At 34.7% G+C, this 27910-nt stretch overlaps 1 protein-coding gene across 2 annotated transcripts in view; it reads right to left on the reverse strand.

Annotated features, from left to right (window-relative positions):
• Positions 1 to 27910, reverse strand: part of Spred1 (sprouty related EVH1 domain containing 1) — an 89093-nt gene that overhangs the window by 42402 nt on the left and 18781 nt on the right. For both annotated transcript variants that reach the window (XM_078049855.1, XM_005316383.4), the window contains exon 2: positions 6507 to 6681. In XM_078049855.1, the coding sequence (XP_077905981.1) occupies positions 6507 to 6681 (175 nt within the window). The remainder of the gene's footprint in view (positions 1 to 6506; positions 6682 to 27910) is intronic.

The raw sequence follows: 27910 nt of genomic DNA on the forward strand, positions 1-27910 counted from the left end.
ATAAAGACCTGCTTGAACAAATGGAGAATCGCTGGTAATTCCTAGATTTACCACTATCACTCTTGCATAATTTCATGCCACACGTTAAAAGAATGAAGAGGCAAGCTACTGGCTGGGGAAAAAAAAAGAACTTTTGCAAGCCACATATTTCCACAAAGGACTAGAATCTAGAATATATAATGAACTCTCAAAATTCAATAGTAAAAAAGCAAATAATCCACTGAGGAAAAAAAGGCTAAGATTTTATATAGTGTGGCTTAAAAACTTAAAGAGTATAAATTCATTTTATTTTTAAGAATGGTCAAGATTTGAAAATCTGGACATACAAACTAAAACAGAAGGTGTTATTCATAATGTAAATCATCTTCAAACAAATGTTATCTACTTTCTCAGGAAGGCCCTCCTTGTATGCTGTACCTAAATATTAACCAATCCTCCTCCCCCAAAAAACTCCCTATATTCCCTTCCCCCAGCACTATCTAGCATATTATTTATTTTACTGATTTATTTAACCCTCATAGAATATATACTCTACTTAAGAATAGAGATTTCTGCCTGTATTCATTTGCATATTCCCAGTGCCTACAAGAGTATCTGACACACAGTAGCTGTTCAACGTTTGTTCCATGAATGATTGACTCACCTTTAAAAAGGGAGTAGTAAAAGGGAATATGAAATTTCTTTAGCATAAAGGTAAAAACTTGGCAACAAATCATCTATTAAGATATGAATAAGAGTAGTTTACAATATTGCAGAAAAAAAATTAAGAGAATTGTAATGAAAATAAATAATAATAATAATAATAAAAATAAAAGATACCGAAGTCAGAGGGAATCTAGTGTAACAGGAGAATATAGGAGACAAAGTAATAGAAAAAGGCATGAAATTGAAGAGAAGAATAAAAAGAAAATGACAGGAAATTACAAAATTCCTCAAATGGAACAGTTGTCAGTAACCACCAGATCTAGGAAAGTAGCCTCCTGAAATAAAGACCAGAAGGTCAAGAGACTGCAAAGAATAGTAGCAAAGACTGATGATGAGGTGCAGGTATAGAAAAGTTACTTATGAGAAACAATTACTAATGTCAGTGGATGAGAATGAAAGCTAGAGGATGGTAATTGGAATGGTACCGAGTAACAATAAAGAGATTTATGTACGCAGGTGACAGTAGTAGCCGGAAAGAGCAATGAGGAATAATGACAATTCTGTACCACCTCTACCCACCCTTTACCTAACTGTGGTATTCTAGATATCAGAACATATCTTTCAGGAAAAAAAAAAAAAAACTGCTAGGAAGGCTGAATCCTAAGAAATGCTAGTTAAGGCAACTAGTTTTTAATGGATAAAAAATTCTGCAGGACTGAAGTTTCACAGTGGAATAATTCACACAGGCATAGTGGAAAAGCTTAGCAGGAAATTCCTGTTTTGAAATTGTGTAGGTTCAACCCAAGGCAAAAAGATGTTTCCTTGGTCTTCTGAGACTTTCTTGTGATAGAAAGGGGATGAGTTTTATTTTTAATAGAGGTACTGCTATATTATAAATGCTTTATTTTTCTTCCTAGAAAACAATCATTCCAATTTTATTTTAGTCTCTAGTAACTGGCAAGAAACTCCATTTTGGAAAAAAAAAAAGTGTTCTTTCTATTTATTTAGGTACTCGGGATTGAATCCAAGGGCAATTTACCACCGTTGTATTTTTTTGGAGACAAGGTCTTACTAAAGTATCTTAGGAGCTTGCTAAATTGCTGAACCTTGAACTTGGGACCCTCCTGCTTCGGCTTCATGAATTGATGGACCCCAGCGAAAGTTGTGTGTTGTTTTTTTTTTTAACAACAGGAAACTTTTGAGTTTTATAAACAACTTTTTATTCACAACCCAATAATTTACTAATCCTAAAAATCCTTACTCTCCATGGCAACTTCCTAAACTAGAAATGCTTCTTGTATTCCCTTTTTCCGTTTCAAAATTAGCTTTGTCACACTAGGTTTAACCCTGTTTATTCTTGCTTTCACAGAGCATCTTAAGTAATTCAGTTTTTTTAAGATCATCCTACTGATTTATTTATCCTCTCCTGTCATCTCTTAGCAGATATGCTTTTAAAAGCCTTACTTTAATTATATGAGTAAATTTACAGTATTTGTCTAATATGTAAACTTAAAGAATAGCTATTTTAGATTCCTATGGTAATGAAACACTGTTTGGCAGTAAATAAATATTTTAGCAAATTTAATAGGCTACTATTGACAGTTAATTTAGGTAACTATAAAGAATCTAAAGGTACATTATAATTTAGTATTTTATATTTCCATAATACATACAATTAGCTAAAAATGGCCAAATAACAACCTGTATAAATGGTAAATATTTTAACAAAATATCTATTAGAGTGTTGTACTTAAAGAACAAGCTGTATCTAATGAAAATTAAATGTAAGAAAATTTCTATCATGAGAATGTACAGCTCCTTTTAAGTTACATGTTGAGTCAAAGTTCAGTTTGCATCTTACAAAATGTTGTCCAAAATAACAATAACTTTTATTAAATAAATCAAGGTTGAACAAATTTAGAAGGAAATGGAGAATGCAACTCATACTCAAAAAAGAGATTCTGCAAATCTTTCCTACAAAGAGGACCATTCTATCCCAGAGTATCTACAAGAAAGACAGTACATTTACTTTCCTATGCTATAACAACCAAGCCTGGTGTTTCTTTCAAAGTCTTTGTCAATCAAAATTAAAGCATGAAAGACAATTATTCAGTGCTTTCCAATACTTTTCTCCTCAAGCACACACTGGGAAAAAAAAAAAAAAAAACTGTAAGGCAATCAGTCTGGATGTTCTGATTACTTTAATCCAGTAAAGGTGAAATGCATTGGCAAACTCTAATTTAGAGAGGGATCATAAGACAACCTAGAAAATAACCTCTTCCTCTACAGGCATCATAAAAGAGAGTAAGTTATATGTAAATATCATAGGAAATAATTTTTGATTACTTCTAGTAAGAAAATGCATGAGTGAGTGAGTAATGACTCAACATAGAATGATGCCTTCTTAGAAAAAATTCCTGGGCAGCCTGCTTTTTATTTGTACTGGCTCTGTTATTTAAAAAAAAAAAAAAAGAGTACAGCTGTCCCTCAGTATTTAAGAAGGTTGGTTTCAGAACCCCCACCCAGGCCCCAAAAAGTGAGGATGTTCAAGGCCCTTACATAAAAAGGTATTTGCCCACAATCTACACACATCCTCTCATACAGTTTAAATTATCTCTAGATTACTTATGATACTTATTAGTACAATTGAAAATGCTATGAAAGTAGTTTTACATTTTGTTGTATAGGGAATAATGAGTATGAAAAAAGTATATGTTTTCAGTATTTAAAAAAAAATTTTATTCCTCAGTTGGTTGAATCTGCAAATGCAGAAACTGAGGACCAATTGTATAATATAACCCTCTAGGAAATAATAATAATTATTATTTTTAGTACATATAATTGTAAATCAAAGGTTGGAAAAGTCTTCTGCAATAGCACTGTTTCTCTCATCATTGAGAAAAGTTCTTTCTTCTTCACTATGGTTACTAGTATTCTAACTTACAAACATCCTTTAAAATATTATCTGGTATGTCTTTTTAGCTAACAAATAACTATGTGCACTTTTTTTTTTAATATTTATTTTTTTAGTTTCCGGCAGACAACATCTTTCTTTGTATGTGGTGCTGAGGATCGAACCTGGGCTGCACGCATGCCAGGCGAGCGCGCTACCGTTTGAGCCACATCCCAGCCCCTATGTGCACTTTCCTTTACTGTTTATCTATTATTTCTTAAAGGTTACAAATTTATTCATGGAGCACTGTGGCAAGAAGTTCATATGTAATTATATAACCAAGAGGCAAATGGGTACAGAATCATTTTTCAGTTTTTATATAATGAACTATTACATAGGAAAAACTATGAAAATGAACTGTTTTATTACTGAGAAAGCTTTTAAAGGAAAGCTATCATTAATTTGGGAAGAACCTGGTAGTTACAGTGTACTTCTTTAAAAAAAAAAATAGAAAAAAGAAAGAAAGAAAAAAAGCAAAATCCAGAAAGAGAGACTAGAAGAACACTAATCAATAAAAATACCAATGGAAACGAACAGTAATGATTGTGAAAGTATGTATACTTCTAATTCATCACTGGGTTCTTCAGAAATAGTGCTGGAAGTCTATCACTAAGCAGAGGAGGCCAATTATCTGCTTACTTCAATGCTACCATCTCATTTCTCGTCCGACTCTGCAACACTGCTATTGTCAATTGATCGCCATGTTACTACCTCTGCCTTTGATCAAGTAAGTCCCCACAACCTAGAATGCTTTACTATAGCTAATCCCTGTAAGAAATATGGCAACCCTCCATTTTTTCCTTTATGTCGACTCTGAGATGTTTATTATCTGTTTTACAAATAACAGGGTTCCTCAAGGAGAATTAACTAGGTGAAACAACAGGTGTTCTGATTTCTGGTTAGTACTTTTAGCAGAAGAACCTATTTTCTTGCTAACATATCATGATTCCATACTCTAGGAGAAGATTAAGTGTGTTTCTCCCTCCCTCTTAAGCCCTATTCACAGGGAATAGATTTATGTTCTTTCTGAATCCCATGTTTATTTTTATTAGCTTTATGTAAAAGCCACATTCTGAACCATCACTGAATCCATTAATCTGAGTTATCTTTGACCAGCCTCAACCTCACTCTAAGTTAATATAGATTTGGTCCTTTAATTATTCTAAAATAAACTGTTCATCTCTGTTAATATACCCAAAATTCTATTTTACTAATTTACTTTCTATTTTACATCTAAGTCATCTTTTCCTTGTTCTTATGATTTTCCTAGCAAGTTTTCTCCCAACTCTTACTCCATTTTTGACTTTTTAAAAATTTCTATTATTTTAAAGTTTCATTAAAAAAAAACACCTTAGATCTTATTTTGCTCAATTTCTAAAATCTACAACTTATTTTTCAGCAACATTTCCAGTTATCTTTGCTCATACCAGAAACATTATACTCTAGACAGGTCACTATAAGCCTTTTCTTAGATGTCTTCAAGCTTTAAAAAGTATTATCATGTGTCACGTATCATTTCATCTAAGGCTAAAAGCACCTTTAAATATTTAAACTTTTTAAAAGATAACATGTTAAATTTATTATATTAACTTCTGACTTCAGTTGGATTTTCTACAACACCAAATGCCACTCTTGTTAATTGAGATACACTGTGTGTGTAACAGAAGTAAATTATAAAATTGTAAAACACTGGAGTTAAAACACTTTCAAGATGATTTAAGGTAACTTTCCCTTTAACTCTCCATGTGACGGGGCCACAGATAAGTTAAACAACTCAAGAAACCAAAACCCCCAAATAAAAGAAGGTTGTATTCAAAATGTTCATGTATGAAAGAATTATTTGGATAAAGAATTGTTTATTAAAACACACTTCCACAAATACAACACATAAGTTAAACAGCCTCATAAACTGGTTCACAAATGTATATTTAAAAGGAATTCTAGTTACTTTCAAGGGTCTTAAAAATTTCAAGCACTTTTCATTTTGGTTGTTTATGCTCTCCTTTTCCTTTATGCATAAATGATACTACATCACTCAGCTTTTTATATATGATTGGTTTTGGCTCTCAAACAAATTATGAAGAGCTTTTCACACTAACTGAAAGAGCAAATAACTTACATTATCAAACATTACAAAAACACATAAATGTAAGAAAACATTTATCTGAGTGGAAGATCATAGCATTAAAAATTAGGCTGGCCACCTTGTAATTTTATGATCCTAAAGTAAGTACATTAATATGGGGAATGAAGAGAGAACCTGAAAACATAAGAGCCTAGGGCAGGAATCAGCAATATTTTCTAGCAAGGGAGGTCAGATATGCATGGTCTCTGTTTCAATTACTCAACTCTGACTTTATAGAGTAAAAAAAGTCACAAATAAACATAATTGAACAATTTCAGTCATAGTTAATAAACTTTCATTTATGGACAAGGAAACCTGAATTTCATATAACTTTTATGTGTCACAAAATTATGATTCTTCTTTGATTTTTATGAACCATTTAAAAATATAAAACCACTGTTAGCTAATAGTTCTTATTTTAAAAATGTGGTAGGCCTGAACTACCATTTGCTAATGTCTGGTATAGGGAATAGTGGAGAGAAGGGAAGCACCATGTAAATGGTTTAATAACTGGGGGGTGGGGGAGGAGGGGGGGCTATTCATTAATGTTCTTACACTAAGCTTAAACAGAAAAGCAGCACACACATCCAATGTGTATGTCAGTTCCAGTTCTGAAAACTGTCATATTTCACTGTCTTTAACAGACAAATAGCTCCAGGAACACAATCAGAGTCATAAGAAAAAATAATTCTTGTAAGTAATATACTAATCATAAATTTAAATAGATAATCCATTTTGTAGAACATATCCTAAACTTATAGTGATAGATACATTATTCATTACCATTTTGTCCCTGAGTCGCTCTCCACGGATAAAAAAGTCAGCACAGCCATTCTCTTCCTGATGAGGGACTTTGAAGACAGTGACGCTGCTTAGTCCACTCCCTCCAAGGGGTAACCATCCACCACTTGAGTCATCTCGGGTCATCACCACAGCTCGCACTCGTGCATAACTATTACTAAAATAGAAGCAAAGATTGGGAATTAGCTTTTCCATAAACAAAAATCAGCCAGGCTGTCAGTCTTAAGAATCCAAAGATCACAAATAGTTAATATGTGCAGACTGACAGGTTTACTATTTCTATGACAGTCCACAGGGAAAAAAAAAAGTACTTGAAAAAAAATCACAAAATAACTACACTTAAAGGTTATTCTTTATTTTGAATATTAACCTTATAATAAAAGGCTACAACACTCATTTTAATTTATCATTTTAGTAGTCCAAGCATATTTGATCCTCACAAAGGGGGCCGTGAAGTAGGCCCAACAGACAAATATTGTCAAACTACACTGGCTATCATCAAACTTCTCTTTACATATGTCCATTTGTTGCAGCATTAGAGCCAGGACAAATTACTGCAATATTTCAGCACATTTAACTGTAGCATCTCTAAGTTCTTAATCATTCTGGAATACATCATACATGAAATGTTAAAACAAACATGCTTAGGCTTACATGCCACATTTTTTTCCTAACAAATGGAAATCTAAATAATTTACACAAATTATATGCAGAATAATGTTCTGTTTAATATAGTTATTAAGCGAATTGGTGTGTAGAAAGCTTTCATGATTTCTTTCTGGCAGACTATCTTAAGAGACTGCAGTGTAGTTCCATCTCAGAATCATTTCCCAATGTTAACAAAGGTCTTTACATAAATTCTAGAATATGTGTTTAACATACTAAAAGTTCTACAAAACCGACATCTAAGACTTTTAGTTCTGAAACTTTTAATACATAGTAATAGAATCCTAAGAGCAGTACACCTTGCTGACTTCTTAGAAAATTATATTGAATGTTTATGCTGACTTCTTAGAAAATTATATTGAATGACTTAAACATGTCTTGGTTATTATGAATATGAATTGAGGGCCTATGTAACGGTTCTGTGCTTTTTAGCGTGTCACTGCACTAAGTTGTCTATTGTCACTGTTTGTCTGAAAGCTTCCCTTTGCTTTAAAAAAAAAAAACAAAAACTTCATATATTTATTTAAGATATACTTTACATAAAATAACATGCATCAATTTAAATACAGAATTTAGAGTTACTGAATGCTAGCAAATGTATATATATATATGTGTACATATACATACACACACACACATGTAGATAGTCCTATCTGAATCTCAGCTATAGTCCACAAATTTGTATGGTGAAATCCCTAACCCTTAAAGTAATGGTATCAGAGGTGGCGGGAGATGGGGGCAGGTGATTAGATCATGAAGGTAATGCTCTCATCATTAGGCTATAATCATTATAAAAGAAACCCCCCAAAGCTACATCTTTCTTTCCATCATGTAGTAATGGCTAGAAGGTACGATTCAAGAATCAAAAGTAGGTCTTCACTGGACACCAAATCTGTTGATACCGTCATCTTGAACTTCCTACCCTCTATAACAGAGAAATTTCTATTGTGTATAAGCTGTAAGTAGCTTATACACATGGTATTTTGTTATGGTAGCCCAAACAGACTAAGACATGTAGAACAACCTAATAATCAAGATATAAGGAAGGCATTTTTATCACTTTAGAAAATTCCTTTATGTCTCCTTTCTGCCAAGCAAGTAACCATTGTTTTGACTTCTTGTATACGGATTAGTTCAACCTATTCTGAGCTGTTATTAAATGGAATCAAATATAATTATCACTTCTATACCCTGTTAGGGTTTGGATGTGAGGCGTTCACCCAAAAAAGCTCATGTTAGACAATGCAGGAATTTTCAGGGGTAAAATGTGAGAGCTGTGGATTAAACCATTTGATGGATTTAGTCATCAAAATAGATTATTGGGTGATAACTACAAGCAGGTGAGGTATACTGGAGGAATTACGTCACTGGGTGTGTACCCTTGGGATTATGCTGTTTTCCCTGACTCCTAGAGCTCCCATCTCGGCTTCCTGGCTGCCCTGAACTGAGCTGCTTTCCTCCATTATGCCCTTCTATCATGATGCTCTGCCAGAGCAATAGAGTGGGCTGGCCATGGACTGAGTCTCTGAAACTATGAACCCCAAATAAACTTTTCTTTCTCCAAATTGTTCTGTGTCTTTTGGTCACAGCAACAAAAAACTGACCAACATACATTCTTTTTATATGACATCTTTTTCTCATGTTGTTTTGTGTATCAGAAGTTCATTTTTCTTTTTACCAAGTCATTTTCAGTTAAATAAATATATCACAATTTTTTCTTTATTCTTTCTTACACAGATGAGCTTATGGACTTTTCCTTGTTGCTGGCTTTGTGAATAAAGCTTTTGTACAAGTCTTTTTGTGGAGATGTTTTCATTTTTCTTAGATAATTACCTAGAAATTGAATTAATGGATCATAAGATAGATACAAGTTTATACAGAAAACCAAAAGTTTTCCTATGTGGTTGTACTGTTATATATTCCATTAATAATGTATGGTGGTTTCATGTGTTCTGTGTCCTTGCCAATATTTAGGTTTTTCAGTTTTTAAGATTTTACTCATTGTGATGTATCCTACTGTGGTTTAAATTTTCATTTCCCTGATAATGCATAATGTTGAGCATCTTTTCATATATTTAATATAAGATTAACTATTATTATCATCATTATTATTATGTCTACAAAACATTTAAAATAGAAGTAGTTGCCATGTGGTAACTCAAGCCAGGCAAGAGTAAGGAAACAATAAAATTTACATGGAAAACCATAATTCTCCATTGCTCTCATCAGATTCTTATTTGGGCCCAATTACTGAAAACCTTCAACACAGAGAACTGGTGAGAAGAGGCGTGGATGCATAAGGGCTAACTTGGTGTAGATATCAAACTATACTCTTTCTTCTAGGGTAGGATGGAACAAGTACTTCTACTACAAATAAACATGGTATGCATCTTGAGACTGTGGAAGCATTACTACATAAATAATCACTTTGGGGAGATAGCTTCAATTCTAAGGCAAATGAAGAAGCTCTTAAAAGATGCTTAGTTTCTTCTAATTTAAAATCTAAATTGTACCTAAACTTCTAATCTCTGATTTTATTTAAACAATTATTCTAAATATATCCTTTCACATGTAGTAGAGGAATCAAACTACTGTTTTAATCTATAATAAAACACCAGACTGAGTAATTTACAAAGAACAGAAATATCACACAGTTCTGGAGGGATCAAGTCACCAGCAGGTTCACTGGTTAAAGGTAGTTCTCTGCTTCCAAGATGGTACAACTTCTGGAGGACAGGAATGCTGGATTTTCCTACTGCAGAGTTTTAACTGGCTAAATACTGTATCTTTGGTCTAAAGTGACCTTCTTTTTCAGTTTCTTTTCTCCCTTGCAAATCCTTCTTGCTTTGTGATTACTGAGCCTATTCTATGACCCCTCCCAACTGCTGAAAAAGTAGAAGAAAATATTTGAAAAGACCAAGTTTAAAACAGAATGTTGAATAATTAAATTCCTTAGAAAATATACAGACTCTAATAACATATTGGGACATGTCTTGGTACACAGAATACTTGAACAGTTTTAATAGTGATTCTTATTCTTCTCATTTTCTGATGACTACCAAAAGTTCCCACCTTTTCATTTTCTCCCACTTGCTCACCATAGAGAAACCAGAATATATTCAAAGCCAGATAACATAGCTATCTACTATACTGTACTGCAGACTTGTATATGTGGTAGCATAATGCACTGAATACTTTTATGAACTTATAATAATTAATTAACCATAAGTTTGATTTTGTTACTATGAGGTAAAAAAAAACAATTGCCCATGGTGTTTATAAATTAAGGTTCTATTACCTATCAGTTCATTCAACTAAGTAACTGGAAAAAGTTATCAATCACCATAGTACAAAATTGACTTGTACAGAATTATAATTGATCATATATCAGTTTCATTTTTGAACCATTTAAAATATATATATTTGTTCTTTACAAAGTGTAATAATTTTATGACTTGAGAGAATGCTATGACTCCACTTAACACACACTCAAGTTAACTAACCTGCAAGGAAATGTTATCTTGATAAAGCCATAAATCAAAGGACCTAAAAAGCCCATTATAGAGCAATCTTACTTTTCAAGACCCAAGTCAATCTCACATTTGTTCACCTCTTGAAAGGGACTGTGAATCCCCAAAATTGTATTCAAATATGAGTTCTTAGACATGTATGTATTTTCCTAGAGAAGTCAGTGTGTAGTTTTCATCACAATTTCAATAGCATAAATGATTACCCTAGCACACCAATTTTAAAAACTACTACTACAAAAAACAAACAAAATGACTTGTACTGCTCTGGTTCTTGCTCAGATCTGTTTCCTATAATACAATGGATGACTGTTCTTAAGCTTAACATTTCTAAAACAAGTTTTTTCCCTACTTTTGTCTCTCCTCTCCACAATATACCTTATTAACACCTTGATTTTAGACCAATAAGATCCATTTGGATTTCTGGCCTCCAAACTACAATGTGATCAATTTCTATTGTTTCAAGCCCCTGAAGTTTGTGTTAATTTATTTCAGCAGCAACAGAAAACTAATATAAAACATAAGGGAAAACCTTCTTGAGGATATGAAAGCAATCTATGCAAGGAGATAAACATAACTATTTTTAATTTCTAACTACAACAGTACTAAAACAACCCTCTCACATACCACAATTGAGAAGAATCCTGGTCAGCACAAAAATTTATGCTATTTTTTCCATATAATGTCAAAATATCCTTTGCTTTCTATAGTACATTTTAAGCAAATACCATCCATATAGTAAACATTATGACAGAGACTGAGTTTAGGAGATAAGTATTTAATAGAAGTAATTTAAGATGATATAACACTTCACAATATAAGTACTTGCTTTGCAAACTATATAGACTGCAGATATTCAGAAGATAACCATGTCACTACTCATTTGTTTATTCAGTTAACTAATAGGCACTTATTTATATGCTACATACATAAACAAAATGGAAAAGTCAAGGTCCCTTTCCTGTAGAGACTCTTCATCTCATGGGCAAAGATAAAAATAAATAATGAGAATATAGGAGTATTCACATTTGATTTGTGTTGATTTTGAGTATCAGTTTATAAAACAGGACACTTCATGGAGTGTGACACAAGTATGTCATGCTAAGGACCAAAACTAAATATAAAAGGTAATCATGAACATAAGCAAGAAAAGGAAAGTGAGACAGCAGTTAGTTTACTGAATTAGGCCTTGCATATTACACTCAGGTTAGTCATCTATTTTACTACAATAAAGAAAACAAGGAATGGCAATAAACATAGGAGTACAATTTGTGTTTTGAAAGATCTTTCATAGAAGAACTAAAAGAACTTTGCTGAATCAACTCTAAATGAAAAAGGCATTTTCCTGTCTTACAGATAAGAAAATTAGGGAATGAATTGGTTAGAAACAAAAAGTCTAAATCACACCTTTAGCATTAGTAACTTTAAAAAATGGAGCAAATATTCCTGTGTAGTAACTACCCCAAGTAGCGCATTTGGATTACATAAGCTGTGTGTCTCCCATTGCCAGTTCTATAAAATAAGATTAGCTATTACAGTGTTATAAGTAAGTTAATGACGATATGCATGTAAAATGGTTAGCATTATGCCTGGCTCATAGATGCCAAATAATGTTCCAATGACTTAATTTGTTAAGCCAACTTTATGTTGGTATAATACTTGTATTCTGACACTGTCTAAATTTGTGTCATTTTATATGGTTGTCCATAACAAACCCAGGAGGCAGTCCCTTTCTCAGGACTTTTTAGTTTAAAGAAGAATCACTAACCATGGTTAAGAATTAAATAATCCACTTTCTAAGTCTTCCAAAACTGCTTACAGGATGGAAGCACTTACATCTGGCAAGTTTTCCAGAAGGGGGCCAGGGGGAATAAAAACATGAAGGTTAAATAAAAAGATATTCAACAAACTATCCCTTTAGAATCAGCCATTCTAGGTACTGATTGTCAGTATTATCCACTGTTAAAAAGTAGTTCAACACTCTAATGACTTTGTACGTCCCCTGCCTTCTAGTACCACTACTATTATTCCTTGGTTATCAGCAATGATACTATGATTTCATATTGAAGTTCTCCATGTCTGGGTCAGAAGAACTATTAGTAGAATTCACTGTTAACAAGAAATCAGAACAGACAAAAAAAGAGCTTAAAACTATTAGAATATAAAAATCAGAAAATTTAAAAATAATTTTACAGAAAGAAAACCAACATAAATACAAAATAGACAAATAGAGTTTCAGAATGCATTAAAATATAAGAAAATTCAACTATATTAAACTCATATCTATGCAGAAATTTCCATAAATGATGATTAAACAACAAGGGGCTGGGGACATAGCTCAGTTGGTAGAGTGCTTACCTCACATGCAAAGCCCTGGTTTCAATCCCCAGAACCCCAAAAAAAGAAGAAGAAGAAGAAGAAAGAAAAAAAAAAACTAGCAAACTGAGATAAAATAAGCATACCGTGCATATATTAGTTTTCTATTGCCACTATAAATTCCGCCACTAAGTTAGTACCTTAAAACACTACAAATTTATACAACTCTGTGAACTGGAAGTCCAGACAGTTTCACTGAGGTAAAATCAAGGCATTTGTAGCACTGCATCCCTTTCAAGAGGTTCTATAAGCAAAACAGCTCCTACAGGCCATCCACATTCTTTGGCCCTTGGCTTCCCTCTTGCTTCCAAGCCAGGTACACTGCTTCTCTATGAGCCTTCTGTAGTAACTTCTCTTTCTGTCCACAGTCCCACAGTCAGAAACGGTTCTCTACTTTTTTAAACACTTGTGATTAGACTATAGCCATGCAGATAATCCAGGTTAATCTTCCCTATATCAAAATTCATAACTGCAACCATACCTGCGAAGTCCTAGTATATTTACAAGCTCTGGGGATTAGGGCAAGGCCATCTTTGGGGAGGGGAGGAATAGAGGGCACATTATTCTACCATAAACGTAACAGAAAAAATTGATATTCTCTTAAAAATAACTCTCAAAACAGGAGGAAAGAAAAAAGGGAGGAACAGAGGGAAAACAGGCAGAGCTCATGAATAAAGTCCACAAAAGAAAAGTGTAAGAAAAACACAAATTAAAGAGATGAGCAACTATCAAGACATTTGTTAATAAAGGAGTTGATTCAGGTGTATAGAAGAATAAATTAGTCTGACCAATTTTAAAGGTCATTTGAAAATATCCATCAAAATTTAAGATGCACATATTCTCTGACGTAACAAATTCAACTTCTATTCCATGTATAAATTATACCACTATGAGCAGAGTTTAAAGAGAATTATGAAACATCTATCTAATGGGATACTAAGCAACCATGACAAAAATGAGGAAGCTCCTTCTATGGTCAAGGGAGCTAATCTCCATTTATTCAGTTTTCTCCCGCCCCAAAAGGTACATAAATATGTTTAAAAGTCACCACTTGGAGCAGGAGGGAATCCATTGTCTTATATATGAATAGGAGAAAATGGGACAGAAGGACAAAGGCAACTTTCTTTTCATTAAATACTCTTTTCTATTTTTTGAATTTTATATCATGTGTAGGCATTATCCATACAAAAATCTGTTTTCAAACTTCACTTCTAAACATGTATACACACACATAGGATATAGACCCTGAAGGGCTATGAATTAAAAACAGTACTTGTCCCTATAACAGGAATTAGCAAATTTTGTATACTTTCCCTTTAAAATACAACTGAGAATTTTCAATGGTATACAGATAGATTTGATTTTAACAGCATTAACCCCCTCCCTCATGTCAAAACCTAGTGTACCTTACACAATGCACCCTTTCCAAAAACTTCTGAAAACTAACAATAACTCTTTTCCCACCTACTTAAAATTTATACTTCTCCCCAGTACACCCTAACTTCCTCAAATACAGCCTTGGCAATCCAGTTTCTCCTTCTACAAAGTATCCAACAATTCACATCATCTGCATTTAATTTTTCTAGAGATGCTGGAATCATATCATTAAAGTAATTGTTCTATAGGAATTGTAGGGTAATCAGCAAATAAGATCTCATCTGAAGAAAGGCTGGATGTTCTCATATTACATACACAAAAAATAGACAAGTCCTAAGAAAGAAGATGTGAATTCACAAGGTAGGCAAGCAGGGGAAGTATTTTAGTCTTATTATGCTTGGATCCAGATTTCAAGAAAGAAAGATACACTTGAGAGGAGTTCCTGAATGTCAGAAGAAATAAGATTCTTACCTTTCTAAAGGAAGCATAGGTCTAAGTGAGGTATGTCTACATATTCCAAGGTGAACATGGATGATCTTGAACTTGTAAATCATTATCTAATTATAGATGTTACTCTTCAGGAAGTCTACCCTGATGCTAGTAATAGGTTATTATCTTTTGTAAATGTTTCCTTCATGTAAGGTGAGAGTGGAAGACTTATATAATTGATAGTTACCTTATAATTGATGGTTACCATGTCTTTGATGGTTCATTGTAGCCAATGATTCTTACTTAAAATAAAAGTTGGACACCATTCTATTTTTCTGGCTTAGATTAAATATGTGATACCTTATGTCTACCACTATATAGTCATATGAGAAGTTCCTTTTTAATAGCTAAAAATAAAGCATAGGTGTTTATTATTCTTGTTTCTAATGTTTTTAGTAAAATTATATTTGGGTCGTACTTGTGCTACCAGAGATTATAATGACAATTGTGGGTTTATGCATGGGATAAAGTATTATTCTTCTGACCACTTTAGGGGAGTGGCAAGAGCATTCAGTGAGAGATCTTTTTCTCTCCATTCAGGGAGATTCAGGTGACCTTCCAGTGAAGGTAATTTCTTCATTAGTAAAACCCATCTTCAGATGTTGACAAAGAAGCCAGCAGAATCTGTTACACCAAATACCCAAAACTTCTGAATACATTGCCAACTCCTTTTCAAAGATTCTGTGCATGTAACTTCATTAAGGAGTGGTGAAAAGCACTATTTTTCCAAATGTACCTAAAGGCACATATTTAGAGTGTGGCTTTATCCATGTTAAGAACGCACCTAAGGGGAGATCCAAGCTGGCAGGGCCAGAGGAAGGCAGCATTCTGTGTTGCTCTGTGACCTGGGACTCAAGTAGTGAGAATACAGCATCTCTGCCAGTGATGTTCCTGCTCCCGCACAGGAATCAGAGCCATGTGCCCAAAGAGGGCTCAAGGCCTCAGTGTCAGAGTAGGTCTCCCAACTACTCCCACACACAGGACTACCAGGTGCCCGAGCAGGAACATTGGCATCAGCACCCGCACAGAACTTTTGGCCACCCACCCAAGCAGAAATCCCAGATACAGCTCCCACGAAGGACACCCTGCAGCTTCCAACATGCAGGAACTCCGGCCGCCCACCCCTCCCTTGTGGACCCCCATCTACCAACATGGGGCTCTCCCGGTGGCTTCCATCTTGGGACTCTGTAGCAACAGAGATAGTCCCCTATGCACAGTAGCCTGCCTGCACCAAAGAACTTCACACAGGCTCTGAAGTCAGCCGACAAGCCACATACTACATGCCTCAGAGCTTGTCAATGAACTCATAATCCAATGCCACTGCCTGGTTCCCTCCACCCGACCACCGACCCGACCATAGCTGAAAGCAACCACCTTCGGTCACCTTCATCACCATCTTTACTGGGGGCAACTCCCAGTTTGGAATTTTGGCTGGCCAGGTTCCCAGTTTCTAACTCCCGCTTCTCCCCAGCAGCAGCTAACCCAGCACAGTGGCTGCCCAACACAAAACAGTTCTCAGTGGGGCAGGTGCGCAGCATGCCGAAAGCGCCAAGCTCAAGAGCCCCAAAGAGAAAGGTCCCTTATTAGGAAGTAGTAAGGGAGAGGGTGAGTGTGATACAGTTTAGAGACTAACACAGAGATGAGGAACTGAGAGGTCTTCAGGCGAAATATGGAAATAAGATCAGGCTTTCACATCACATGAGTGGGCCCAAAAAGAGATCCTTGAGGTGCAGTCTCCCTTCATGATCAGCAGGTACCACACCCCACTTCCAAGTGCCCTCCAATCAGGACCAACCCTCCCACCCTGGTTACCTTCACCATCCTGAGGGCAGAGATATCAGCTAACAACAAACAACCCTGCATATTAGATGAGAAGGGAAGCAGGAAAGATACTGATCATGCACCAAAACAATCCCCATTTCTTCCTTAGAGATTTTTTTCTTCTTCTTCCTCTCTATTCTCCTGTTCTCACATCCCCAACATATGTGAAACCAAGTACTTTGCATGAATTAGGATTTTGAGGACTGGGACGTCTGAATAGTGTATTACAGTTGTGTTGTATATTCTTTTTTTCTTTCTTTTTTCCCCACCAATTTCAAGTATTTTAACATTTTTAATTTTTCTTAACATATATGTGTGTTTGTTTTATGTACTCTACTGTCTTCCCATTTACTTGTCCACTCCGAATTACTTCCTCTCCCTTCTCCTGCTACTTATCTTCCTTTTTAGATGTCTCTTTCATACTTCCTAAGACATAACTCTATATCCTCACATCCTACCTCCTCAGCATATCCTTCTCCTCACCCAGCTTCTTTGTCCACCATCAGAAACTATAAACCCTTTTACAAACCTACTGAGTATACTGTAGATAATAATTGAATTCACCATTTCTGTACATTGTGACCAAACTGTAAACGTTTTAATAACAAACATTTGTTTTCAGTGTGTATACTGTTTACATTGGGATCTGATAACATTGTCCTTCACCTCATAGGAGACCCTTTGGATCCCTATAGGGGCACTATAAGCCTACAGGGTAAAAACAGTAGCACTGAGGATCCACGGTGCTAGAAGGGAAGACACAAGCAATATGAAAAGACAAGGGAGGGGCTGGAGATGTGGCTCAAGTGGTAGCGAGCTCGCCTGGTATGCGTGCGACCCGGGTTCGATCCTCAGCACCATATACCAACAAAGATGTTGTGTCCGCCGAGAACTGAAAAATAAATATTAAAAATTCTCTCTCTCTCTCTCTCTCTCTCTCTCTCACTCTCTCTTTAAAAAAGAAAAGAAAAGAAAAGACAAGGGAAAAAAGTGCCCCAAACAAATCAAGACACTACATTATTAGAATTCATGGCCAGCACAGCAGAAGAAAATACAGAGGAGTTCATGATGTACATGATTAAAATGTTCTGCAAATTAAAGGATGATATAAGAGAACAAATACAGGCAGCAAAAGATCATTTTGACAAAGAGCTACATAAACAAATACAGGAAGCAAAAGATTACTTCAATAGGGAGATAGAAGTCCTAAATAAACCAAATTAAAAGTTTGAAGGGAACTGAAAGCATCACAAACAGATTAGACCACTTGGAAGACAGGACCTCAGACAATGAAGACAAAATAGATAATCTTGAAAAGAATGTAGACCACACAGTGAAAATGGTAAGAAACCATGAGCAAAACATTCAAGAAATATGAGATAGCATAAAAAGACCAAATTTAAGAATATACACAAAATCTTGGCATTTAATGTCAAAGAAGTAAGGAATAACAAGGATTAGCCACCAACCTTGAATGTCTAGGATGACAATTCTTCAGGGATCATACACAACCAAATTGGAAATACAAAAAAATATATGGAGATAGTAGCAGGGACCAAGATTTATCAACAGAATAATCTCCTAAGGAAAATAAGTTTTTTGTTTGGTTTGGTTTGGTCCGATACTAGGAATCAAACCCAAGGGCACTCTACCACTGAGCTACATCTCCAGCCCATTTTATTTTTTATTTTGAGACAGGGTCTTGCTAAATTGCCAAGGTTGGCCTCAAACTTGGATCCTCCTGACTCAGCTTCCTGAGATGCTGGAATTACAGGTATATACCATTACACTTGATTTAAAATGGAAGTATTTCTACAAAACATGACTAAAAACCACCAACATCTGATTGTTCTGGATATGACTAACAATTAGAAGTCCTAAAAGTATCTCCACAAAATAAGCATTCAATACATACTTGAATAGTTGAATCCAGGCAGGGGTAAAGGGTAAAATATTACAGTTGGTACCAACAATATAATCACGAAAGGTCTATGAAGAAAAGTTGGGGAAAGTCCTTCAGGGGTTAGGACAACCAAAACTGACCTCACATTCTGGGGGATTTAGAAAGCTGATCTCTAGGCTCTGTGTAAGCACAAAGTAAAGGATGTAAGACAGAATTGTAGATGGCGTGCTAAATTTTGCAATAGTGCTGCCATATAGCACAATCTTCAAAGACTGGGTTTTTCTTTATTTTTTAAACTTATGGTACTTAAGGAAATCTCTGTCAAATCATAATATGACCATGTGGTAAATAAATACAGACTTCAGGACTCACACTTCTGAACTGTGAAACTTACTACAAAGTTATAGTAATCAAAACACTGTGGTACTGGCATAAAAATAGACATATGAAAGACTAAGCATTTAGTCTACTAATTTATGTGAAAAGTCGCAAACTAAAGAAGCCATACATAAAAGGTCACATTTTAAATTATTTTGAAAAGGTAAACCCCAAAACACAAAGCCATTTGGCGGTTGCCAAGGGATAGGGAAGAGGGGTAATAGAATGTATATGGAATTTTCTTTAAGGATGATAAAAATGCTTTGAAACTAGACAGGGGTGATGTTGTACAACATTGTGATTACACTAAATGCCACTAAATTTTTTACTTGAAAATGGTTAAATTCATGTTATGCAATTTCACTCAATGCTTAATACAGGTAAAATGTTAATTATTTTAATCTGTAAATCCAAAATGACACTCAATTAAAAAATATAAGATTTTCACATTTAAGTTTTTGAAATTTGATGTGCATTTTACACATGTCGTAGTATATGTCAATTCTGACTAGCTCTCAACAATTATAATACTGGACAGCTAATGAGAAGATTATAAAAATAGGTAACACTACACAAAAAGACATCTTAAAAGTCTAGAAGCTATTTATTTATTTGTTTGTTTATTTCTAGGAATTAAATCCAGGGGCTCTTTACCACTGAGCAACAACATCCCTAGCACTTTTTATTTTGAGACAGGGACTCATTAAATTGTCCAGATTAGCCTTGAACTTGTGATCCTCCTGTCTCATTCCCCCAAACTGCTGGGATTACAGGTGTTTGCCACCACATCTGGCAAGTTTTGTTTTTAAAATAAAATGAAGTTCATTTTTAAACTTAACTGTTAAGGATTCCTCACTGATCTTTTCTTATTAGCTCCAAATTCATAAAAATCCTTATAGTCTCAACAGAGTGCTTCTTTTCAGAGTTCAGAATTCCTAGAACTGAGGCTCACTGTCTGATTTGTCTGCCTTAGGTTATTTGCTAATCTCTGAACCAATCACACACCTGGAAAAGGCCTGAAAGTGAAGAACGAATGAGTCCCCCAGGAAAAGTAGATTAAAAAGATTAAAAGCCAAGGTATTCAATGTCTTTGAAGACAGAAGTAGAATGTAGAATCCTGGACCTATTCTTTTAGGGAGGAGTTAAAAAAAAAAAAAAAACTCAGAACAACTGTTTATTTAAGAAATGTGGTATTAATGTTTGGATCTTAAATGTCCTCTAGAGGCCACGTACTAAAAGGCTTGGTGGCCAGCCTGTGGTGCTACTCAAGAGGTTGTGAAACCTCCAGGAGGTGGGGATTAGTAGGCAGAAGTTAGGTTATCAGGAGGCATGCCCTTCAAGGAGATATTAGAACCTCAACCCATTTTTCCCTCTCTGCTTCCAGGCCACCAAGAGGGGAGAAACTCTTGCTTCATTATTCACTCCCTAACATGATGTGCTACCTCAACACATTACAGGCCCAAGTAACAGTCAAGCAACCACTGACTGAAACTTCTGAAGCTGTGAACTGAAATAAAACTTTCCTCTTTATATATATGTTCCAGTATTTTGTCACAACAATGGAAAGCCAACACACACAGTAAAAAAGATTCAAAGAAAGTAACTAAAACAATTATAAAAAAACATGGAAATCTTATGTACTAGTTACCTAGCACATATAGATATTTGATTTAAAAATAAATTTTATACATGCATGCTATGGTTTGGATATGAGTTGTCTCCCCAAAGCTCCTGTATTAATGCAGGAATATTTAAAGATGAAATGATTAAATTACAAAAGTTATGTTTAATAAGTGGATTGGTTCATTTGATAAATTAATAATCTGAATGGACTAACTAGGTAGTAAATGTAGGCAGGTAAGGCATGGAGGAGATGGATCACAGGGTATTAAATTTTGTCACCCTGATGATCCCTGAGCACCCCCACCCTTTCTGGCCATGATAAGCTAAACAGCTTTCCTCTACCATGCTCTCCCACCATGATGGTTTCCTACCTCAGGCCCAGAGAAATGGAGCCAGCCAACAATGGACTGAACCTCTGAAACCATGAGCCCAAATAAACTTTTCCAAGTTGTTGTGAAGTATTTTGGTCATGGCAACATAAAAACTAAAACAATGAATGAATTTATTGGATCTCTTTTATTAGTCAAACAATATATTAAGCAGAACATAACCAAAGATGAATAAACATAGGTCCCTTTTCTCAAAGTATTCACAAAACAACTATCTTCAATATAATACGGGCAATAATTTTTAGATATTACCTGAAGTTCAGAGGAAAAAGTGATTTTTTTCCTGGTAATGGAAGCTCTGAAGTAAATCAAAAGCCTATGTAAAAGGAAACTAGAAATACTCCTTTTAAAGAAGAGAGATCACTGATAGGGGTTGGAATACTTAAGACCGGGTGGAAAACTTGCAAAATAAAGTGTGATGAAAGTTTAAACAATGTTTTTCTCTTAAAATGCAAAAGTACTAACAGATTGGTACAATTAATGTAGAACACTGATTCCTCCACTTAAAATAATTAATAAAGTCATAAATTCAGCTTCTGATATCTTTAGTTAAGCCAAATCATTTTAAATAAGACAGTCTGTCTTTTAGAAAGAAGTTAGCAGCTCAAATATTTGAATTTACTCTTACTTCACATTAGATTCAGAGTGACCTACCCTGTTGCTTGTAATAGTATCACAGATCTCAAAGCAGACACAAATGAGCAAAGTAAGTGGCTCTGAGTGCTTATAAGCTTGTAGTGGTAGAGGCTATAGCTATCTAAAGGGATACTTCAAACTCCACTCCAGTAGCTGCCTTGTAGAAATGCAAGTTCATTATTATGAGAATGGTTTGATGTTTTTAAAAATGATGGAAATTGTGCCTATTGAAATCTCATGATTTCTTATGCATTGATTCATATAAGAAATTTTCATCTTCTGTCTTAAATGACTTTTTAATCAAACAGAAATATAAATTATTTTTATCCATTTTACCACTGCATTTATCTGTTTTAAAACTAAACAACTATATAATAAAAACTATACAAATAAACAGAGCATGCTTTGGGATCTACCAAATAATTCATTAGCAACAAGGAACAATTAGTATTCTATTTACTTACTTACACTATCACTTTAATGCATTTTTCACTTCAAAGTGTTAAATATATTTAGGTTCTAAACATAAAATTCCAAACTCGCAAGACCTCAGCCAATGCATTAACAGAAGCTACTTGCCTTTATGATCCCTTCTATTGCTCAATCACTAATCTGCAACTACAACCACATCTCTCTACTCCTTAAGTAGTTCTCTTCTATCCCAGGCCTCTATACTTGCTTTTTCCTTTACTGGGATTCTCCCCTGAGATATTCTATTGGCTTACTCCTTCTTCAGTATCAGCTAATGTGAATCATCCTCAAATGAGTAGGACCAGGCTACTCTCTCTTTATTTTCCTGAATTTATTTTATTTACTTATCAATTTAAACAATTATTGTTTCTTTTTAAAAAAGATAATTTTGTTTTTTTACACAAATGGAGTACAACTTTTCATTTCTCTGATTATACATATGTAGGTCTCACCATTTGTGCCATCATACCCATACATAGGGGTAACACTGTCCATCTCATTCAATTATCTTACACACACACACACACACACACACACACACACACACACACACACTCACACTGCCCTCCCCTCTTTATCTCACTCTAGTCCAAATGGCAATTATCAAAAAATCAAGCAACAATAAGTGCTGATGAAGGTATAGGGGAAAAGGTACACTGATTCATTGCTAGGATTGTAAAACGGTACAACCACTTTGGAAAGCAGTAGAAATACTTTAGAACACTCAGAATGGAACCACCATTTGACCCAGCTATCCCACTCCTAGGTCTATACCCAAAGGACTTAAAGCAGCATGCTACGTGATGCAGCCACCTCAATGTTTATAGCAGCTCAATTCACAATGCTAACCTTTGGAAACAGCCTAGATGCCCTTCAATAGATAAACGAATAAAGAAACTGCGGTATGTATACAAAATGGAATACTACTCACCCTTAAAGGAGAATGGAATTATGGCATTTATGGGTAAATGGACAAAAGTTAGAGAATATCATGCTAATTGATGTAAGCCAATCCCCAAAAACCAAAGGCCAAATGCTGATCCATAATGGGTGGGGGGCAAGGGAAGAATGGGGGAACTTTGGATCTGTTTCTTATTAATAAGATTTCTGTTTCATGTGTGCAGAATCTTTGTTTTCCTTGCTCACTACTGTATCTAACAGAACATTATCTGGGATATAGTGGATGCTGAGTAAATGAATGGAAAGGCATACAAATTCCCAACCTTCCTTACAATATCAACATGCAATTTCTACGATCCTCTATAAAGACAAAATATTTTTTGAAATTTTAGCAAGATGATGTAGGAAACTTTCAAATCCCAGCCTCCTCTCCCATAATCTTTTGAGTTCTTTTTCTCTAGAAACCACCATTCACCCTGTGCCCTTTAGGTCAGGTAAATATAAAACATCTCATAACAATTCTAATGACATAGAGAAGTAGAAATAGGTACATTCTTACAATCCAGAAAAAAACCATAAAATACAGAATTTTTCACAATTACATGTCATTTTCATAGAAGATAAGACTATTTCAGATCTCAGAGTGATTTCAAGTCCTTCCAGAAACCAGGTATACTCTGTATCCTAAGAGAGTTGAAAGAAGAATAGAGGTAAATTAGAAGAGGAAAAGGAAAAAAAGAGTTTTCCTGATAGAAAACTATTTTATGTAAAAGACACAAAGGAAGAAAGAGCAATAGAGAAAATGATAAACTAAAAGATTCAGACAGACTTTTTTACTAAAGACGAGAAAGGGAGCACTAATAGGACATATAGACCGGCTCACAAAGAATCATATTAAGGATTCTACTTTTAATGTTAAGAAAAACTAGATTTTTTTTAAGGGGGGGAAAGGAGAGAGAGAATATTTTTTAATATTTATTTTTTAGTTTTTCGGGGGACACAACATCTTTGTTTGTATGTGGTGCTGAGGACCGAACCCGGGCCGCACGCATGCCAGGCGAGCGCGCTTCCACTTGAGCCACATCCCCAGCCCAAGAAAAACTAGATTTTTAAAAGGAAAATAATATAAAATCTACACTTAAAAAGGAAAATCACACTGCCTTAGAAATTAAAGGAAAAGATGATAGAAGAAAAGGGAGTGAAGAGTGAACACAAACAATAGTTTACTAATCCAGGTGAGAAATAAAGACTAAGATGAGATAACTGAAAAAATGGACCAGAAAATTTAATGGACTAAAGACATACTTTGGAGGTAAAATTGTACGCAGAGTGCTTCCAAAACTCTGATCTCTCTGATGTATTTCTGTGCCTTTTCAATTGTTTCCATTGTCTGAAATAAAGATGTTTTTACGTATTTTAAACAAATAATTAATGGGATAATCACCATTACCTATTAACCATCCCATATATCCTGTAGTACCACAACACTACAGCTTATTTGCTATATTTCACTGTTATTTTCTGTGATACTTCCCACCTGTCCCCTAACTTACTGCAAAGCTCAAAGATCTTTGTTTTGTTCTCTAAATAATCCCTAATCTAGAAGAGTACCTGGCAGTGAGTCAGCACTAAATAAAATATCCACTGAATAAATAACATTTCAATTAGGGAGAGGAGATTTTCATAGTAATTATCACAGAATATGGTAAATATACAGTATTTGAAAGAGTGAGTCGACAGGAGGTTCTTTCAACCAGGCAGCAGGGGTAGTGGAGAACAAAAAAAAGTATTTAAAATAGTGTAGTATGGATGAAATGGAGCAAGGTTTCTCAGTTTACAGTTCATAAAATTCATGCATCACAATAATCTACTGTATTTATTATAAAACTGACTCCTAAATCCTGAAGTTTTAAATCAAGATTTCCTGAAGGTAAGGCCCATGAAGATGATTTAAAAAAAAAAAAATGAACGGATACTTATACAGAATATGTATGAATGCCACAGGAATGGAATCCAGACTCAAAAATATTTAATATGTGATAACAATAAGGTATATCAAATCTATGGACAACAGACAGATTATTCAAAGAATAGTGTCAAAGTAAAAGGCAAGCCTTCTGACAACAAATTAGAACTTGAATCTCTACATTAAACTACAATTCACCTGTAGCTCAAGAGTTAAAAATCAAGAATCTACAAATGGGACTTACTCAAACTAAAGAGTTTTTTCTCAGCAAGAGAAACAATAAGAGAGGTAAATAGGGAGCCTACATCCTGGGAACAAATTTTTACCCCTCACACCTCAGATAGAGCCCTAATCTCCAGAGTATACAAAGAACTCAAAAAATTGAACAATAAGAAAACAAACAACCCAATCAACAAATGGTCCAAGGATTTGAACAGACACTTCTCGGAGGAGGATATACAATCAATCAGCAAATATATGAAAAAATGCTCACCATCGCTAGCAATCAAAGAAATGCAAATCAAAACCACCCTAAGGTAACATCTCACTCCAGTAAAAAAGGCAGCAATTATGAAGTCAAACAACAAGAAGTGGTGGCGAGGATGTGGGGAAAAGGGTACACTGGTGCACTGCTGGTGGGACTGCAAACTGGTGCGACCAATTTGGAAATCAATATGGAGATTCCTAGGAAAGTTGGGAATGGAACTACCATTCCACCCAGCTATTCCCCTTCTCGGACTATTTCCAAAAGACCTAGAAAGAGCATACTACAGGGATACAGCATCATCAATGTTCATATCAGCACAATTCACAATAGCTAGACTGTGGAACCAACCTAGATGCCCTTCAAAAGATGAATGGATTTAAAAAATGTGGCATATACACACAATGGAATATTACTCAGCAATAAAAAACAACAAAATCATGGCATTTGCAGGGAAATGGATGGCATTAGAGCAGATTATGCTAAGTGAAGTCAGCCAATCCCTTAAAAACAAATGCCGAATGTCTTCTTTGATAGCAGGGAGGAAGAGCATGAGAAGATTATCATCAAACAGGGACAAGAGGTGGGAGGGAATGGGAGAGAGGGGGGGAATTGCACGGAAGAGGGAAGGAAATCCACATTGTTATACAAATATACATATAAGAGGATGTGAGGCGAAGGGGAGGAAAATAAATAAATAAATGAATAAATTAGAGAGAGTGAGAGAAATGAGTTATGGTAGATGGGGTAGAGGGAGGGAGAGGGGTGGGGATAGAAAGGGGATAGGAAGGGCAACAGAATACAACTGACACGTGTTTGGCAGTATGTATAAATGTGGCTGTATAATCAACGTGATTCTGCAATCTGTACACGGGAATAATAAGAATTTATACCCCATTTGAAACAAATGTATGATATATGATATGTCAAGATCAATGTAATGTTTTGAGCAACCAATAAATTTCTGATGCTTAAAAATAAATTAATTAATTAATTAATTAAACTACAATTAAAAGTGTGCATTTAGAAATATTCTTGTAATATACAATATATATATATATATATACCTTTAAACCCATAAATTTTATATCTAGAAATTTATTGTAAAGAAACAGGGAAGTGCATTTGGGAATGTATGCATAAAACTATGCATCAGAGCATTGTTTATTACAATTTTAAAAAACCTATAAATTGGCTAAGGATTAGTAAAATACCAAAAATAATTTTCAGCCATTAGGTATTAGGATGTGTATTTTGTATAGGCTGACAGTAAAAATACACACTGCAAAGCAATATGAAATAGTGTGACCTGTTTTGGAGAAATAACTTTAAAAGTATATAATTTGATTTAAAAAACACGATGCTAGAAAAACTCACAGTATAAGTCATCATGATTATCTTTCAAAAGTAGAGATTATCTTAATTTCTTCTTTTATGATCATACACACACAAAAAGTAAAACTACCAAAAATGAAATAGCAATCTGAGCTTTAATATTTAATAGTAAACACCTAATTGCAAACATTTACCTAGCCTAATATATTCTGGGTCAAATGTCTAGATGAAAAGTCTAAATGTGAGATCAGAGCATCTACCAGGAAAAACAAAACAGGATTCCACAATCATGTTCCTGTCCTACTGCCACAAAGAAACAAGTCTCAAATTTGTAATTCTATTTCACAGACCTGCCCACCTTTTCTACAAATTCTTTCTTATTTGCCCAACACTCCTCTTCTTCCCTAAAATGTTCAACAATCCAGATCATCATGAAAATACACTAGAAATTAAAAGGTTTTTTTTTCCTGTTTTGAGTCATGGTCATGCAAAATTGTCCAGTCTGGGGTTGGACTCACCATCCTCCTGCCTCAGCCTCTCAAGTAGCTAGGCTCCAGTCATGTTCCACTACACTCAGCTTTACAAGAAACTTTTTAACAATAAGCCATACTGAATTCAAATCAGCATTCAAACTAGCAATAGAAATGTGAGGCACTTACAAAAAAAAAAAAAAGAATAACAACCATGGTTCTACTTAGAAGAAAAAAAACACATAATGACAAAATAAAAATAACCATCAGAAAAAAGTTATAAACTTTTCATTTATAAAATTATAATGATCAAAAGATTACTATAAAGACATGCAGAATATATTTTTACTGATACTGGGAAATGGGCATAGATAACAAATTTCAAGTACTTGCAAGATCCCCAAACTAGTGGTTTACTCTAATATCACTTATACATTATAATGGGCAATCTGAACTGCCAACTTGATTAGATTAAGATATGTGGAAGATTAAGAGATTTCTGGGTGTGTCTAGAGATGACTGAGTGTGGAATAATGAGTTAAAGTGGAGATCCTCTCTAAGCATGGGAAGCACCA

The sequence above is a fragment of the Ictidomys tridecemlineatus genome, chromosome 5 (genome assembly GCF_052094955.1).
Source record: "Ictidomys tridecemlineatus isolate mIctTri1 chromosome 5, mIctTri1.hap1, whole genome shotgun sequence".
NCBI classification, from domain to species: Eukaryota; Metazoa; Chordata; class Mammalia; order Rodentia; family Sciuridae; genus Ictidomys; species Ictidomys tridecemlineatus.